The sequence below is a fragment of the Mastigoproctus giganteus genome, chromosome 2 (genome assembly GCF_048544385.1).
Source record: "Mastigoproctus giganteus isolate SK-2022 chromosome 2, ASM4854438v1, whole genome shotgun sequence".
Lineage (NCBI taxonomy): Eukaryota > Metazoa > Arthropoda > Arachnida > Uropygi > Thelyphonidae > Mastigoproctus > Mastigoproctus giganteus.
In genome coordinates this window covers 246603067-246619167 of record NC_143576.1, presented here as the reverse complement: position 1 = coordinate 246619167, position 16101 = coordinate 246603067, and the positions used below count along the sequence as shown (strand labels likewise).

The window sequence follows — 16101 nt, the reverse complement described above, 5'->3', positions numbered from 1 at the left end:
ATTTCCTGAATGCCATGCATCCGAAATTCATTCTTCTTTTGACCTCCAACCATTTATCATTGTTACAGCTAATGACTTGTTCAAGATAAATAAAATTTTCTGTTTATACTTCGGGATGACCACATGGTCAGAGGAGTTCACAAGGTAGAGAGAATACAAGAAACAGCACCGTATTCTGCAGTCACGGGCTTGAACCCGGTTCATTCAAGGCACGTGTACTTATGCACCCGTGTGCTTGACCGCTCGGCTACGGCGGCATATATGAAGCCACCTTTTCAATTTCTGCTCCTTCAATGATTATATCCCTTCCTGTGGCATATCTGTTCATTACTTTTGTTTTAACCATATTCACCTTTAGTCCGAAATCCTTACTAACTCTGCATAACTGATTAAGATTTTCCTCTAATCCTTCGGGATCATCGCTTATGTCCTGTTGTACGCATCGCTTATGTCATGTTGTACTGATTTACATCGCAAAAGTTTCACAGAAACAAACTGATTCTTGTGAGTTTCTTCTGTAATTTCAGCTTCGGCTAACAACATGCTTGCTACTGGTCCTTGAACTTTAATACTGTTGCTGGAAGCTGTCAACAAACACTACAGAAAGAACGAACTTTGCCTCCATAAACAGACCATTATCCAAATATTCTTGGCATTAAAGCAGCCGTTCTTCCACCGTTGTAAACTTAACGATGTCCCTGTCTGAATCCTCTACATATTGGATTATGTACATCCCACACGCCCATAAAAATCCCACTCTGGAGTTGTCACTTTAAATACCAGTAGAACTACAAACATGAAAACGTCTAAAACAAGGATTTAAGGCGCTTTGGAATGGCAGATTAAATTTATCTGAGTTTACTTTTACGTTGTAAATATTCCAATTTGTTTATACTTGTTACTGGAAACATTCTTGTTGACTGGACAGTGTAAATGAATAATTACGCAGCCAAATTTACAAAATATTTCCAAACCATTTCCCGATAAACAACGTTGGGACTGCTTCGTATTTTAAATATGTCGCTGTTTTAAAATATGGGGTGATCATTTTAAATAAAAACCCATCAAAATGCGAATAACTTCGAGTAAAAGAGTGCGAGAGACATTGAATTTGCAAGTAAAATTCTTTAGTTGCTGGTGTTATTAAAATTTGGCACAACAGTGTTGACAACATCGTCCTCGTGATCCCAAAATAACTGAACACGGAGAAACATGTTCAAAAACACTGGCTGCACTGTGTGCAGAGTGATATTTGATTTGTTGTTTTTAAGTTTTTTCAGACATACAGACGGTCGGACGTGGTGAGGACAATGGGCGCATATGATATACACATGCGAAGGCGCCTAATGATAAACGTGATAATTATAAACTGTAGTTTTGAAACTAATAGGGAAAAAAAAAACAAAAGATCAATCATTTGACCTTTGAGTTATCAGTTTTTGAACAAATACTACACTTGGCACCTATGTTTCGGCTGCCGCTTAAACTTCGTATATTATTCTGCTCCTATTAAAATATTTAGGCCTCTTCTTTCGGTTCTGTGTTGTCAGTTCTCAAAATCTTGGTGATTTATTATCAACCTAAACGAAACAGATTCTCTACTAAGACTCAATGTGTTGTTTATACAGCCATGATGAAGTTGGTCGTTCGTAGCTGTACAAGTAAACGTATCTCTTCTGCTTCATCGCACTTGTCATACGACTGCTTACATATCCTCGGGGATGTGGATAAAGTAGGTCTTCATACGTGGACGTGTAACGTCTTGTGGGAATAGAAGATGACGCCGAGTGCTAGCAGCTTGTTTGGATAAACGATATTCAAGGTTGGACAGCGTTTCGCTGTAATGGCGAAAAGTTTGCTTGTGTTTCAAGGTCCTAAAACACAACGGAGGAGGGTTAGTAGGGGGTGTCATTCCCAGAACTTTGCTTGTTCACATCGAAAATCACGCAAGTTAAAGTGTTTCCTCTACACGAGGAAATGCCTCATAAATATGGAGGCTTATCAGTTTAAGAGGCTGATTATACTTCCTGAAGTAAAAAAGGGGAAAATATATTATTAAGGGGATTTTTGTACAGTTTTCTACTGAACAACAAACCTGTGATTAAAATATCATTATTCAGTGTTATGTAATAAAGATTTGGCTTGCGAACGTTAAATCTACACGAAAAATTTATTTTTGGATAATTGCCAAACCACAGTGATCATAAATGCATGCGCACAAGGACGAAATCAACATCAGAAAGTAGCAACAGACTCAAAGCAGACATATGATTGTTTTCGTGCGTTTCACCAATGAAAGCGCACCTTTTAGACAACGATTGTTACGTCAAGCATTGTTATGTTAAACACGATTGTTACGTCCAGGGCCACGTGTATTAGGCCTAAATATCTCTAATGCCTGCCTAACTGCATTATTTCCCTTCATATGGAGTGTTCACTGCTGACTGTTGTTAACATGTCGCATTACTACGCAATTTTCAGCTGTCAAGGAATCTTAATGCTCACAACAAGCCCCTTTCCTCCGGTCAACATTAGTTCCAGCTGCTGGAATTCTCCTTCAAGCGAAGATTTTTACTTTTTCTGGAGCCACCCTCACAGAAACCGCTAGTTTATGAGTCGAATTACCCAACTGAACCCTCGTAAGTCGAGCTGCAGAGCGTGGCAAATTAGTAAGAAAGCTGTCACTGATAATTGAACTCCGGAGGTATTTCTTGCACGGATGTTGACCTCCTACTTTTGATTTATGACGCATTCATTATACACTGAATGCTGGGGTTTCTTCGAACTACGTCGTTAGCTTATAGGTTGCCACATGGACCACTCAATCACACGGGGTGCTTGGCGGAACTGGAGGAAAGGGGAACACGAGAGAGAGAGAGAGAGAGAGAGAGAGAGAGAGAGAGAGAGAGAGAGAGAGAGAGATGGGTGTATTTTACCACACCAGCAATAAGTGGGTCGGTCCCCGGCTGTGCAAAACTTAACATTTTTTATTAAATCGAGTTTTTGTATCATGGTCATTATTCCCATGATTCATTGCATTATTTAAAGAGTATGTTATTATAAAATAATCGGTACTGAGCATGTTCCCACTGCAACCACTCATTAAACACCCCCAGACAGAGTCTGCATTGTTATAGGGACAAACTACATAGGTTTGTCCATATTACTTCGATGCGTTGATTTCAGCTGCGAACAAAGTTTTCTTTTGGGTCTCCAGGAATGCGTCCACTGACACAAGGATGTCACTGTTGGTGGGAAAATGGATGCCAGCCAAGTATTTTTTTAAATTAGGAAACAAGTGAAAGTCCGATGGTGCTCAATCTGATGAATATGTGGGATGGTTCAATATTTCAAAGCTGCACTCATGCAGTGCAGCATGGTAATGAAAGACTTGTAACCAGGCGCGTTAGCCTGGTGGAATAAAACTCCTTTTCTGAGTTTTCTTCAGCGTTTGGTTTTGATGTTTTCAGGAAAATGCCTCACAAGGTCTGCGTAATATACTTCTGTGACTGTCTGGCCTTTCTGAAGGTAATTCACTAGCAACTCCATTATCATCCCAATAAACTGATGCCATCATCTTGCTAGCGGAAGGAATCGACTTGGCTTTGTTTGGAGGGAAGAAGAGCTGCGTTTCCGCTATTTGGACTGCTCCTTTCTCTCTCTCTCTCTCTCTCTCTCTCTCTGAGAGTAATGGACCGACGTCTCATCTATGGCCCTAAAACTTGCAAAGAAATTTACTGGATCTGCTTGAAAAAGATGGAAATGTTCACTTGACTTGATAGCTCTTGTGCATCTTTAATCTACTTTGGGACCCATCATGCTGACACCTTTTTTAATAGCGAGGGCCTCTGTGATTATGTCGTACACACATTCAGATGACGTGTCCAAGATGATGGCAATGTACCGAACTGTCAATCGTCAATCTCTCATCACCAGATCATGCGCACTCAACAATTTCTGGAGTGATGGACATTGCAGATCTTCCACAGCAATGTGGAAGATCTGCAATGCAAAGTCATCTTCTATGTTCTCCCTCCCTCATTTAAATTCTGTTGTCCACTTCTTAGTCATGGAGTAAGAAGGGGACATCCACCCCAATATCGTAACCATATCCTCATGAATTGTCTTTGGTGTTAGTCCCTTTCCCCCCCAAGTATTGTATGACTGCACGGTGACTGGTTTTGTCCATCTTTCCTTATTCGCACAACTTTGTTGACTTCAGGACCTGAATTAAACAAAGACGTTATTTAAACTACATGAAACTTGGTGGGTTACTATTTGAAGTGCTACACATTACGTAAAGAAGTTTTTAACACCGTACCACCACCCTTCATACTCAGGCCACGAACTTTTCAACTCCCCCTCGTATATAGACAGAATCTAAATAAAGTGTATTTTAATTACTGTATATTTGTTTAATTCGTAACAAATATTCGTATTTGTTACGAATTAATTACTAATAGATTAACTAATAATATATAAAAGTAATTGTTTTTACTTCATATCCCCGCCTACAATGTAATACTGACTCCATTTTGTAATACTTTTTAATCACATTCTGTGATATAAAAACATTAAAAAATCGTAGTAATGTCAATGCTTTTGTAATGCATTTTATTTCTTTCTAGATTTAATAATAATTGAAATATAACACGTATTTTATGTTTTTACTATGATTTATATAATAAGATAACAGCAATAATTCACGATTTATGTATTTAGTAAACTGATAACAAAAGAAGCAAAAATCAACGACGTTTACGCTCTAATTGAGAATATTTTCTTTCTGCGCATCCGCCACATTTCCCATTCATCCCTACAATCAACGCACGGCAGTGAAATTAATATCCAGTGCTTCAAGTAAAGTTTTATGGAAATCCATCCAATGGCAGTTGAGTTATTACATGCGGATGGGCGAACAGACAGACGGATATAAATTATTAACAACTAGTCCTTATAAAACTCAAATAATTTCCAAAATGGAGGCGTTTAAATTTTAAACTTTTTTATACTTCAGATGGCGTTCTGCTTTTTATCACGTGATCGAGACAGCCACGATAGCTCTGGATATTCCAGCCGGAAGCGCTCGACCATCTTCCATTTGATAAAGATCTTAAAAACGTGTTTGGATGCTTCAATGGGTCATCGCTGGTTTTGAAGTGTACTCTCAAAAACTCACGATTTTTTTTGTGGGCGGATATCTTTCGTAGTTGCGATTTATACGCCCGTATGCGATGCGTTGAGTGCTATCGCCTCCATCATTAATTTTAAGTGGCTCAGTCGAGTGCCTCTTAAAGGAATAGCTCCTTAAGAACGAATACAGACACGAACAAAAAAGAAAGAAAAATCTCATTACAGCCCTTCGTTCAACTCTTTGTCACACCATCTTTCGAGAGAAGATCGCGAAGGCTCATTAGCGTCGAGAACATGGCTAACATTGCCAATATAAAATCGTAAAGGTCACTCGAATCCATTGTGTTGAGACAGTGGGGCAGAACGCCTGTTCCTCTCCTTGAAATGTGGCATTATGAGAGTTTATTAATCAGACGCGATACACCTCCACGCAGACACAATGTCTGCGCACCTTGGCGAATCCTCCCCAATCCTCATTTCCCATCAGAAATTCGCTAATCTCGCTAAATAATGCATTACGCTGATGGTGGTGAATAATTAAAACATTCGTCAGTAATATTTCGCCAGGGAGCTGGCTCTCAAAATATCGCTTCCATCTTTATCTTCGAATAATGAATAGGAAACTCTCAGATCAGCCTCGATACTCCTCTTAATAATGGACTCGGGTCTGTTTTATCTCCATGATGGATGCGAAGTTTAACGCGGCAGTTGGATGAGGAATAGTCTCGCTGGATCTCCTGGTCCACTTTGACAATTTATAAGCGCGCGGAGCATAGTTGGCGGATTATCGGCCGGGATGAGTAGATTAAAAATTTAAACGAACTCCACCACGTGGGCATTTGCACCGAGCATGCGCAGTGTTTGAATTACGAAAGATGAATAATTCAGGATGTGGGATAAACAAAGAATGCGCGCGTAATTAGAAATACAAATGAATATTCGTTAATTGTTTCGTTTGGGATGTTTCGCCTGGGGATGGCGTGGGATCACGAACACGTTGGGATTGGGGTGGAACCAGAGGGCGCGCCTTTTTTCCTCCGTTTATGTACATCGAGAGGAGATCGTTCAACAAACCGGATGCTGACATTAATACACATTTTCGAACGTGCGCTCGCATCTCATTACGAGTCGGGTAATGAACAGGTGCGGAGGGAACTGCTCGGCGAATGTTGACGATCGGAGTTTATACCCCGGCGTTATGAATGGGACGGCTGTTGAAGATACAACTGGGACGATCGGCAGTTCCCGGATGTCCTAAACTGGAGCTGTTCGAGGAAAGCCAGTTTTCGCAGAAGCGAGGTTTTCCTCCTTCGGGAACAATGCAGCGCGTGCCAGTGGGGTGTTTGGTGAGCAGTTGGCCGGACCTTGAACGAAAGCAAACAAACAACAGCCAACTTTTCCTGTGCTTTTCCATTTTGGCTTTCATTCATACCCTGTCAGTTCGCTTTTGCATTATGCATTCTGTCTATTTGCTTTCACTATTTCAGCCCCGCCTCACTCTTCTTTCTTTTTATTGCTCTCTCTTTCTCTTTGTTCACTCGTCAATCTCTTCATCACCAGATCATGCACACTCAACAATTTTTTTTTTTTGCACACTGTTTCTCTTTTTGAGCGCGTTAGCATGTATGCATAAGTGCGTGTTGTCTTCACCAGGTTGCTCTGTCCGTATTCATGTATAACTGAACTCCCAGTGCACGTGTTTTCATGAAATTTTACGAGGGCCGTTCAATAAAGAATGACCATAATTTTTTCATAACCTACCTTAAGGTCCTTTTCGAAGCAGTCCCCATTCGATGAAATACACTTACTCCAACATTTCTGCTATTTTGAACACGCGTTTGAGAATCGCCTCCGATGCCTTTACAACTTCTTCTGACAACTGAAAGTGTTTTCCTTGCAGCTCCTTCTTTAACTTTGGAAATAAACAAAAAAACTCGCAGGGTGCAAGATCAGGTCTGTAGGGCGGATGAGGAATATGTGACATTAATGAGGAAGATGATCGCTTAGTACTCTTACTTACTTACTATCAGTGTATTAACACAAGGTTCATTCCCTGTACAGCAAGTGGGCTAGGAGGATGTACAGAAATTTTAAAATATACATTACACACTTTTGTAAAAATTTTCGGATCTTTACAATATAATTATTGTATAATAATAACTATTAAATAGATATATACATTTGCTTAATTGTATTCACTTTGAAATAACATAGATCTTGATAATTGAAGAGTTAAATACATAGGTTGACTTCTTTATCAGCAACTAACATAACAGATTTATTTATATTCATTACATTATTGCATTTAATTGTTCATATTATCAAATTTCTAATAAAAACTGCTCAATTTTCACAGCAATCCTGGTGATTTAGTCCAGATTTGGTCTATAATTTGGCTTCTGTAGGTTTTGTTGACTTCAAACTTTACCGGATCAATGGAGAAGGTGTTGAAGTGTTCAGTGGTGTTACATGGGAACATTCCTTTTAGGGAGTCCAAGTTTGATAGCTTCATCCTAAGTGAGTGAGTGATGGCTTCTATTTCTTCCTCTTGTTAGTGCGATGATATCTTCTATTAATGAGACATCAATATGGCGAGTTAGCAGCTTGGTAAGCGTTGACAGATTTTTTTTGAGGACAATGAGCTTCCAGGAGGTCATGCCTAGGTTGACTAGGAGAATGGATTTCGAGATGGTGAAGGGGTTCCCTCCCAGACGGTTCAGCCACTACCCGACGACATTATGAGCAATGTGAGGCCTCGCATTGTCATTAGCATTAGCAAGGGCACATGATGCAAGAAAGCAAGCTTATATAGCATCAGCCGAAAAAAAAAAAAAAAAAACCTTATTTCACCCATCTCCTCGCTCCAAATGTTTGTCAAGTTCTGCCTTGAATTTATTTAAGCTATCAACTTCTACAACGACAGACGGAAGTTTGTTCTAGCAATCAACCACTCGCTGGCTAAAGGCAAACTTCCGCACATCTCTCCTACAACCGTCTTTCCTCAATTTGAATTTATGCCCTCTCAGGCGATTATTCTGAGCAAGAGGAAGAATCCCATCGGCATTGAGCATGCTCAAACCATTCAAGACTTTATACACCTCAATCAGATCACCTCGCAGGTGCCTAGTCTCCAGACACTGTAATTTCCAAAACTTAAGCGTTTCTTCGTAAGAGCAACCCTTTGTTCTGTTCACTAATCTTGTTGCCCTTTTTTTTTTTTTATGAAAACCCCAAACACGAAAGGTATCAAAACCTATAGCACTTAGTACCGTGCATGAGTTGAAGGAGAAGTATGGGGGGAGGGGAATGCCGGAAACTTTGCTCTAGAGACTAAACATGGGTTTCACCACTTCAAGCCTCCAATAAGCAAAGTGGTGGTATTTCACCGGTTGATGAAAGTCATCTACCACCTTCTCTGTAATCGTTCCAACAGCTCTACATCCTTCTTAAAATGAGGCCCCCAGACCTGTATACAGTACTCAAGGTGTGGCTTGACCTGCTAGAAAAATTCCTGTATATCATTGACAAGGCACCATGCAAAGCTACTCTTGCAGACCGTCTGCACTGCTCAGAAAACTTCATATCTGCCTGCACAATTACCCCTAGGTCCTTTTCATTCTCTACCAATGTCAGTGTGGTACCACAGAGTTGATACGTTACTCTGGGATTACTGCTTCCCATATGTAGTACTTTACATTTGTCAATGTAAAACTTCATTTGCCACCTCTCAGCCCATCTGCTCAACTTTTCTAGATCCTGTTGCAGCAGTGTACTGTCATTAGTGTCATTAACAACCCTGTCAACCTTCGTATCATCTGCAAACTTGGACATTAAGCCTGATATACCATAATCAATATCATTTATAAATACAGAAAACAACAATTGACCCAACACTGAACCCTGAGGGACTCCACTAATAACATTGCTCTTCGTGGACTAATGTCCATTGATTACCACTCTGTCTTTTCCCACTCAACCATCCCTTTATCCATAGCAGCAATTTACCTCCAACGCCACACTGCTCCAATTTGTGCAGCAGTCTTCCATGTGTAACAGCATCAAATGCTTTTCTAAGATCCAAGTTTATAATATCAAAGTTATTCCCTGCATCCAGTTCTTTTGTGACTGCATCATAGTATCCAATCAAATTGGTCAGGCAAGACTTCCCCTTAACAAATCCATGCTGTGTCCGAGCTATAACTGAAGTTTTGTCAAGATGTTCCTGCAATGGTTCTTTAACCTGTGCCTCCATTAATTTCCCTGGAACAGAAGTTAAACTCACAGGTCTATAATTACTTGTGTCAGCCTGTGATCCTCGTTTGTGAATTGGGGTCACATTTGCACATCTCCAGTCCATGGGTACCTCCCCTGAGCCCAGGGAAGCTCTTATAATTATGGCTAAGGGTTTGCTTACTTCCTTTGCCGGCTCCTTTAATATAACTGGATAGATCCCATCCACCCCGGGTGCCTTTCTTGTGTTTATCTTCAACAATTTCTCCTCCACTTTACTCTCAGTTATTACAAAATTATCTAGCTTACTGCCAGAGTTGAATACACCTCTGGCATTCCCCTCCCTGAATAACTCTCCCATGCGTGAATGTAGATGCAAAATATTCATTTAGTTTGTTATCCACCTAAGCAGGATCATCAACATTTGAACCATCGATATCAAGTGGACCAATCTGATTCATCCCCTTCCTTCTACAATTTACATAGGTAAAGAACTCTTTGCATCCTTTGCCAAAGATTTCTCATAATCTGGCTTCGCCTTCCTAACCTCTTTTGTAACTTGGTTACAGATCAGCTTACAACTATCATAGACTTCTGTGTCACGTGTTAATTTGTATGCATCCTATGCATTTTTCTTCTCTGTCACATGTCTAATTAGTTCATCTGATATCCATTTAGGCCTAAACCTTGAACAAGGATTGTTCAAGTCATGATGCAGCTTCCACCCAATGGCGGTCGTTTGTGGTCGTTTGCGCCGATTGTGATGCCTCAAAGAGGGTAACACAGATCTGTAGTAAGGTCCCGTAACAGTTGTATGACGTAGCACAGCATGCTGGTAAACCATTCCTTGAGTGTCAAAAAAGAGAACTGACCTTTCCTACAGAAGCCGCAACGTTTGCTTTTTTTTTTTCAGAGTTGAGGATGACGCGGATTTCGAAACAGAGCTTTGTTGCTTACTCTCGAAAAGACGAAGCCATGTCTTATCTGCTGTTATCACCTTGTGTAGAACTTCACCATCTTCAGTAACCATCCAATGCAACTCTTGACAAACCAACTCGCTGTTGCTCAGATGTGAGTAGTCTTGGAACCCAGTGTGCAGAAAGACGCCTCATATGCAAATGGGGTTTTCATGAAATTTTATATTTGGGTCTCTTAAAAAGATTTGTCGAGCCATCGCAAATGTTATTAAAATCGGACAAATAGAAATCGACAATTATTATTTCTTCGTCTCTCCGTCCGCGTGTAATAACTCGAATCTAAGTGGTTGGATTTTAATCAACTTTTTATTTTCCTCTCTTTTAGAATAATTTGATCAAAAGAAAGGATTTCTTTTGGTCCGATTCTTTCTTTCTTTTTTCTTTCTTTCTTTCTTCCTTTTGTTCTTTCTTTTTCTGGGTTTTCTCCCTCTCTCTGTCCTTTTTCTTTCTTTTGATCCCTTTTCTCTATATTTGTTTATTTGTGTGTATGTATATTTTGAATCTTTGTTTTGCTCTCTCTTTCAGCCTTTACCTTATTTTTATCTTCTTTTACTCTTTTGAGTTTGTCTTTCTCTTTATCTTCCTTCCCTTTTTTTCTCTCTGACACTATTTTTCTTTCATTCTTTTTTCTTATTTCTCTTGTCCCCTTCTCTCGCAACCAACTCTTCTTTTAATCCTCCCCCTTCCTCGTTCCCCTCTGTAGAAAGCCTCCCAACTGACCCGGTTTTCCATTTTTATTAGGGACAGTGCCTCTGACAGTTTTCTTCTTCTTCTTGACTGCGTCCTCGAGGAGCTGTTCGACATTTCTCCATTATCGACGTTTCCGTGGATTTGTGCGCGTTCGCCCAACGATTCCGTCAAAAGAGAGCGAACTTTATTAGAATTTTCGCGCTAACAAACTCTCCCCGCTTTTTTGGGAAGTTTGTGAAAGCGCTCCGAATCACCGCCACGTGGCGCTGTTTGTTCCGCCGTTGTGTGATCTCCGAATTGACACCGTGTATCCGCACTCGGAGGCGTTTTATAATCGAAGGGTTGTCGTTTATTAATTAGGATCGTTGTTTGGCGGCTTCGTTCGTTAACGAAGTCTCCGTCTTGTCATTATTTGAAGTTTGCGACGAACCTCGAGACGAGATTCGACGGGAAAAAAAAGCGTCTTATTAGCCGCCGGAGAGAGAGACAAAAGGGAGCTTGTTACGTCGCTTCTGGCCTTGTCGTTCGATATCGCTTCGCTTTCCGTTTTTGTGTCGGCCAGGTGCGCCGCCAGATAATTAGCATTTCTGTTTTTATGGAATTCGCAGCCCCGAGGGACGCTCCACCCGAAGCGCGCACGCACAATCGAAGGTAAACGTTATCGCGCGGCACCCGGAGAATACCCAGACTGCGCGCAGTTGGGTATATCGGGGGATTCTGTCTACGACGTCCTCACTTTGCGTGGGGTCAGCGTGGCCGAGATGTCGGTGTCAGTTGCACCCACTCAAAGCATCACCCGAGAAGCAAAAATAAAGATGAGACAATGTCGTTTTATCCTCATTTGTCGGCTGTGTTCAGTTCGCAACTGTCCCTTGCACCCTTCACAGCCATGCAGCCGTTTTCTTTGTTACGCAACCAGACAAACCGGTCTTCGAACACAGTTTTCACCAATACTGCGGTGATGCCAATACTGCATTATGGTAGGCAGCCTTAACAGTAATCCACACGAAACTCTCTATCTCTGTCTGTCTGTTTTTCTGTTTCTCTCTTTCTTTCTTCTCCCTCTCGGTCTCTTCTCTCCCTCTTTCTCTCTTATCACCCTCTGTCACTCTTTCTCTATTCTCACCCTGGCTCCCTTCGCACCCTCTTTCTCTCTTATCACCCTCTGTCTTTCTCTATTCTCACCCTGGCTCCCTTCACACCCTCTTTCTCTTTGTTTCTTCTCTCTCTCTGTCTCTCTTCTCTGTCTCTCTTTCTGTCTCTTCTCTCCCTCTGTCTCTGTTTCTTTTCTCCTTCTGTCTCACTTTGTTTCTTCTCTCTCTCTGTTTTCTCTCCCTCTGTCTGTTTCTCTCTCTTCTCTTTCTCTTTGTTTCTTCTCTATGTCTCTTTTCTCTTTCTGTCTTCTTTCCCTCTGTCTCTTTCTGTCTCTTTTTATTTCTTATCTGTCTCTGTTTGTTTCTTTTCTCCCTCTGTCTCACTTTCTTTCTTCTCTCACTGTCTCTCTTTATCTCTTCTTTTTTCTTCTCTCTGTCTCTCTTTCTCTCTTCTCTTCCCCTGTGTCTTTTTCTGTCTTATTTCTCTCTCTCTTTTTTTTTATTATTATTATCATCAGTTTATTAACCTTTGGTTCACCCCTGAACAGCCAGTGGGCTAGGAGGGTGTACAAATATATATATTTTTAAATACAGCGTACAATTTTATTCAAATTTTTGATATTTAAAATAATGACATTGTTTAGAAAATTATATTTACTTAATAGCGGTAACTTTTAAAATAAAATTAATATTAAATTAATATTGTAATTACAAATACAGGTTGTGCTACATATAATTTCTTTTGGCATTACAATTTGCTTTGCTTTTACAATATATTTTTTCATTAAATTATTTACATTTCACATATAAATAAAGCTCACTTTTTATAGTAGTTGTGGTGATTTGGTCCACATTTCATCCATAATTTGGCTTTTGTATCTTCTATTTTCTCCAAACTTACATATTTGGATCTGTGGGGAAGGTGTTGAATCATGTTACACGGGAACATTCCTTTTAGGCAGTCCAGGATAGTGAGTTTCATCCTAAGTGGACTTTGCCTTCTCTGGTGGTTTCTATTGCTTGCTTTGGGAAGTGAGATAATATCCTCTATCGATGGGGCTTCAATCTGACGGGTTAGTAGATTACAGAATGTGGACAGATTTTTTAAAAGAACAGTGAGCTTCCAGGGGGTCATGCCTAGATTTACTAGAAGAATAGATTTGGAGATGACGAACGGGTTCCTTCCCAGACGAATCTGTTACGCAGAGAGGCAGTTGCTGAGGACCAGATTTCAGATGCATATAATGGTATAGGAATGAGACACCTCTCAATGTATTGGCAAATCAGATTGATGTTGTGGCACCCTACGAGATCCTGGCGGATAGCCAAGAATGCAGCATAGGTATTCTTCTTTGTCTTGAGGAAGTGATCTTTGAAATTCAATCTTCATTCCACTTTAACCCTAGGTCAATATGCAATGATACTTTTGGAATCGTCTCGCCGTTAACGACAACTCGGATGTCATTTCTGAACGTCCTCTTCGTAATTGACGTGTGGGCTGACTTCGCGTTGTTTAGTTGGAATCCAGCTAGCTGTAAATAATCTATTAATTGTTGAATTTGATTGGAGGCTTGATTATTAATTTCTTGAATCTGTTTGGGGTCTTTTGAAATAATAAAAAAATTCACATCATCGGCGAAGGAGCAGAAATTTGGATGTGCAGCAAGGAATGGTTCAAGTAGAATTGCAAAGAGGGTAGTCGACATCACTCTACCCTGAGGCACCCCCTCATTGCATACATAGTTTTTTCGGTGAGATCCATTTTCTATAATTAACTCTCTCCAGTGTAGTAAAGACTCCAGAATGCTGACTATTTGATTTGATGCCTTGAAATATTCTTTTAGGATGTATAAAAGGGTAGGGATTGACACAGTATCATAAGCAGATTTAATATTGAAAAAGATAATGTCCAATTGAGCTCTGTCGTTGAGGGCCTTTTGTGCTCTCGAGGAGATTTGGGGTAGTGGACTTGTGGTGTAGGACTGTGTGGAGGTAAGGTGGTTGGTGAGAAAAATGGTGTTCGATAACAACACATCTTTGTTTATTTTCTCCTTCTGTCTCTCTCTTCTCTCCCACTGTCTCTCTGTCTTTGTTTCTTCTCTCTCTCTCTCTCTCTCTTTCTCTCTTCTCTCCCCTGTGTCTCTTGCTGTCTTCTTTTCCTCTGTCTCTTTGTTTATTTTCTCCTTCTGTCTCTCTCTTCTCTCCCACTGTCTCTCTTTCTTTCTTTCTTTGTTTTCTCTTTATCGTTCTCTTTCTGTCTTTTGCGTGTCTTTCTTTTTGCTCTTTCTGTCTTTTGTGTGTCTTTCTTTTTGCTCTCTCTTCATTTATGTCTTTACTTTTATTCTTCTGTCTCTGTCTGTTACTGTCTTTCTCTATATTTTTCAGTCCCTTCCTTTTCTTTTTTTTTTTATTCATTTTATCATCTATTGTTTTCTCTTTCTATCTCTTATCTCTCTCTCTGTTTCCTTCACCGTGTCTCCGAGACCAGATAATGCGTCATGCGGTAACGCGCTGTTGCTTCGCAGACACCCGAACGTACTTAATTTCCATTTCCCTCACTTGATGACGCTGCGAATTTCTACGGAACGCCGTCTTATCGCCGAATTAATCAAAATTCTCCCCCAAATGCTTTTCGCTGCTCACCCTTCCTTGAAACATTTGTCACGCAGGCTGTTCTTAGCTACGAATATTAATTTCGGGGTCCCTTTATGGCATCGCTGATTGATATCGCCCAGGTCTTCCGCTAAGTGCTTAATTCGATCAGTTTGTACTGCGGTCCGAACTCGGGACTACTTCTGACCGGGTTTAAACTTACACGATGTGACTCCGGCGGTCCATTGTCTCAAAAGCAGCCAGGCCGAACACGCCACTCTCAAATTTCTCCACGGAAACAAACGATTCCCGCACAAAGTTGACCTTGACAAGTTTGACCTCGGCTATGATGAGGGATAAAACTGCACGAAGTCACACACACGGCACTGATTAGCTTTATTTCATTATCCCTCACGTTCGTGATCAGCTTCGGCAGCCGCACAATTAACATATGAATACTACACTCGGCTGTAAATCATGTCACGGCTTCCGCGGTTGAGTGGATTCGTCATTTGTTACCAGCTGGCGAAAGGTCGAGTTCCAATCCTATCGATGACGGAAGGAATTTATTGATTTTTCCCCCATCCCCCATTCGCTTCTGTTCAGCCGGAGTCTAGTTAAGCCTCATTTGTAAATGGGAGGTCTCTTTAATTTCGTGAGCGTACAAAGAATCCTTGGAACACACTTAAATGGCATTCGCAGTAAGCGATATGTTCTTTTTTATATTTTTTTGGGGGGTTGTCGCCCATAAGACAGACCAGCCTAAGAACACACAGTTTTAAAACGCCATATCAGGAGTACTAATATCCAAGTAATGACTAGATTTAGCTTCCCTAACTTTTGTTCGGCATATATGCAAGTTAAATTCCGGGACGCGTTCCATTGGACGCACGTCAAACTTTGTGTTATTGATCTGACAAAGCACATGGATGTGATGAGATGGGTGCGAGATTACAAATGAATCCTTTGAAGGCGTGATAATTTGTTTAACCGATCATCTGTTGTGGAGTCACGTGTCATTAATATGACTGATTGAAGAGTTGCTTTGTTTGTCGTGAAATTCATTGGATTCAGCTGTGATCGGCAACTGCCACTCGTCTTACTATCATGAGATAATGAAACATCAGTACGCTTTCCAGCGGTGTGTAACCGAATAACCATGGCAGCAGGACATACGATACAATCGCATGTGGTGTTAGAAGGCAGTTTTATTGTAAGAAATTGAGCAGTGGTACAGCTGTTAGCAGTGCGGTGAGTAATATGGATTTTTCTCAAGAAGAATGTGTGTTTATTTTAGAACATTACTTTCTATCTAAATCATTTTTGTAGTGCCAGGATACATCCAGTTATAAATATCGAAAGACAGGCCTAGTGGATATTTACGA

At 40.6% G+C, this 16101-nt stretch overlaps 1 protein-coding gene across 6 annotated transcripts in view; it reads left to right on the top strand.

Annotated features, from left to right (window-relative positions):
- LOC150090345 (carbohydrate sulfotransferase 1-like) overlaps window positions 1-16101 on the top strand; it is a 75028-nt gene that overhangs the window by 45769 nt on the left and 13158 nt on the right. Inside the window, exon 1 of one of the 6 annotated variants that reach the window (XM_090389819.1) lies at window positions 11719-12010. The exons of the other annotated variants lie outside the window; for them this stretch is intronic. Within the exon in view, the coding sequence (XP_090245945.1) occupies window positions 11854-12010 (157 nt within the window). The 5' untranslated portion in view covers window positions 11719-11853. Of the gene's footprint in view, window positions 1-11718; window positions 12011-16101 lie in introns of those variants that run through there. 6 annotated transcript variants of the gene reach the window in all.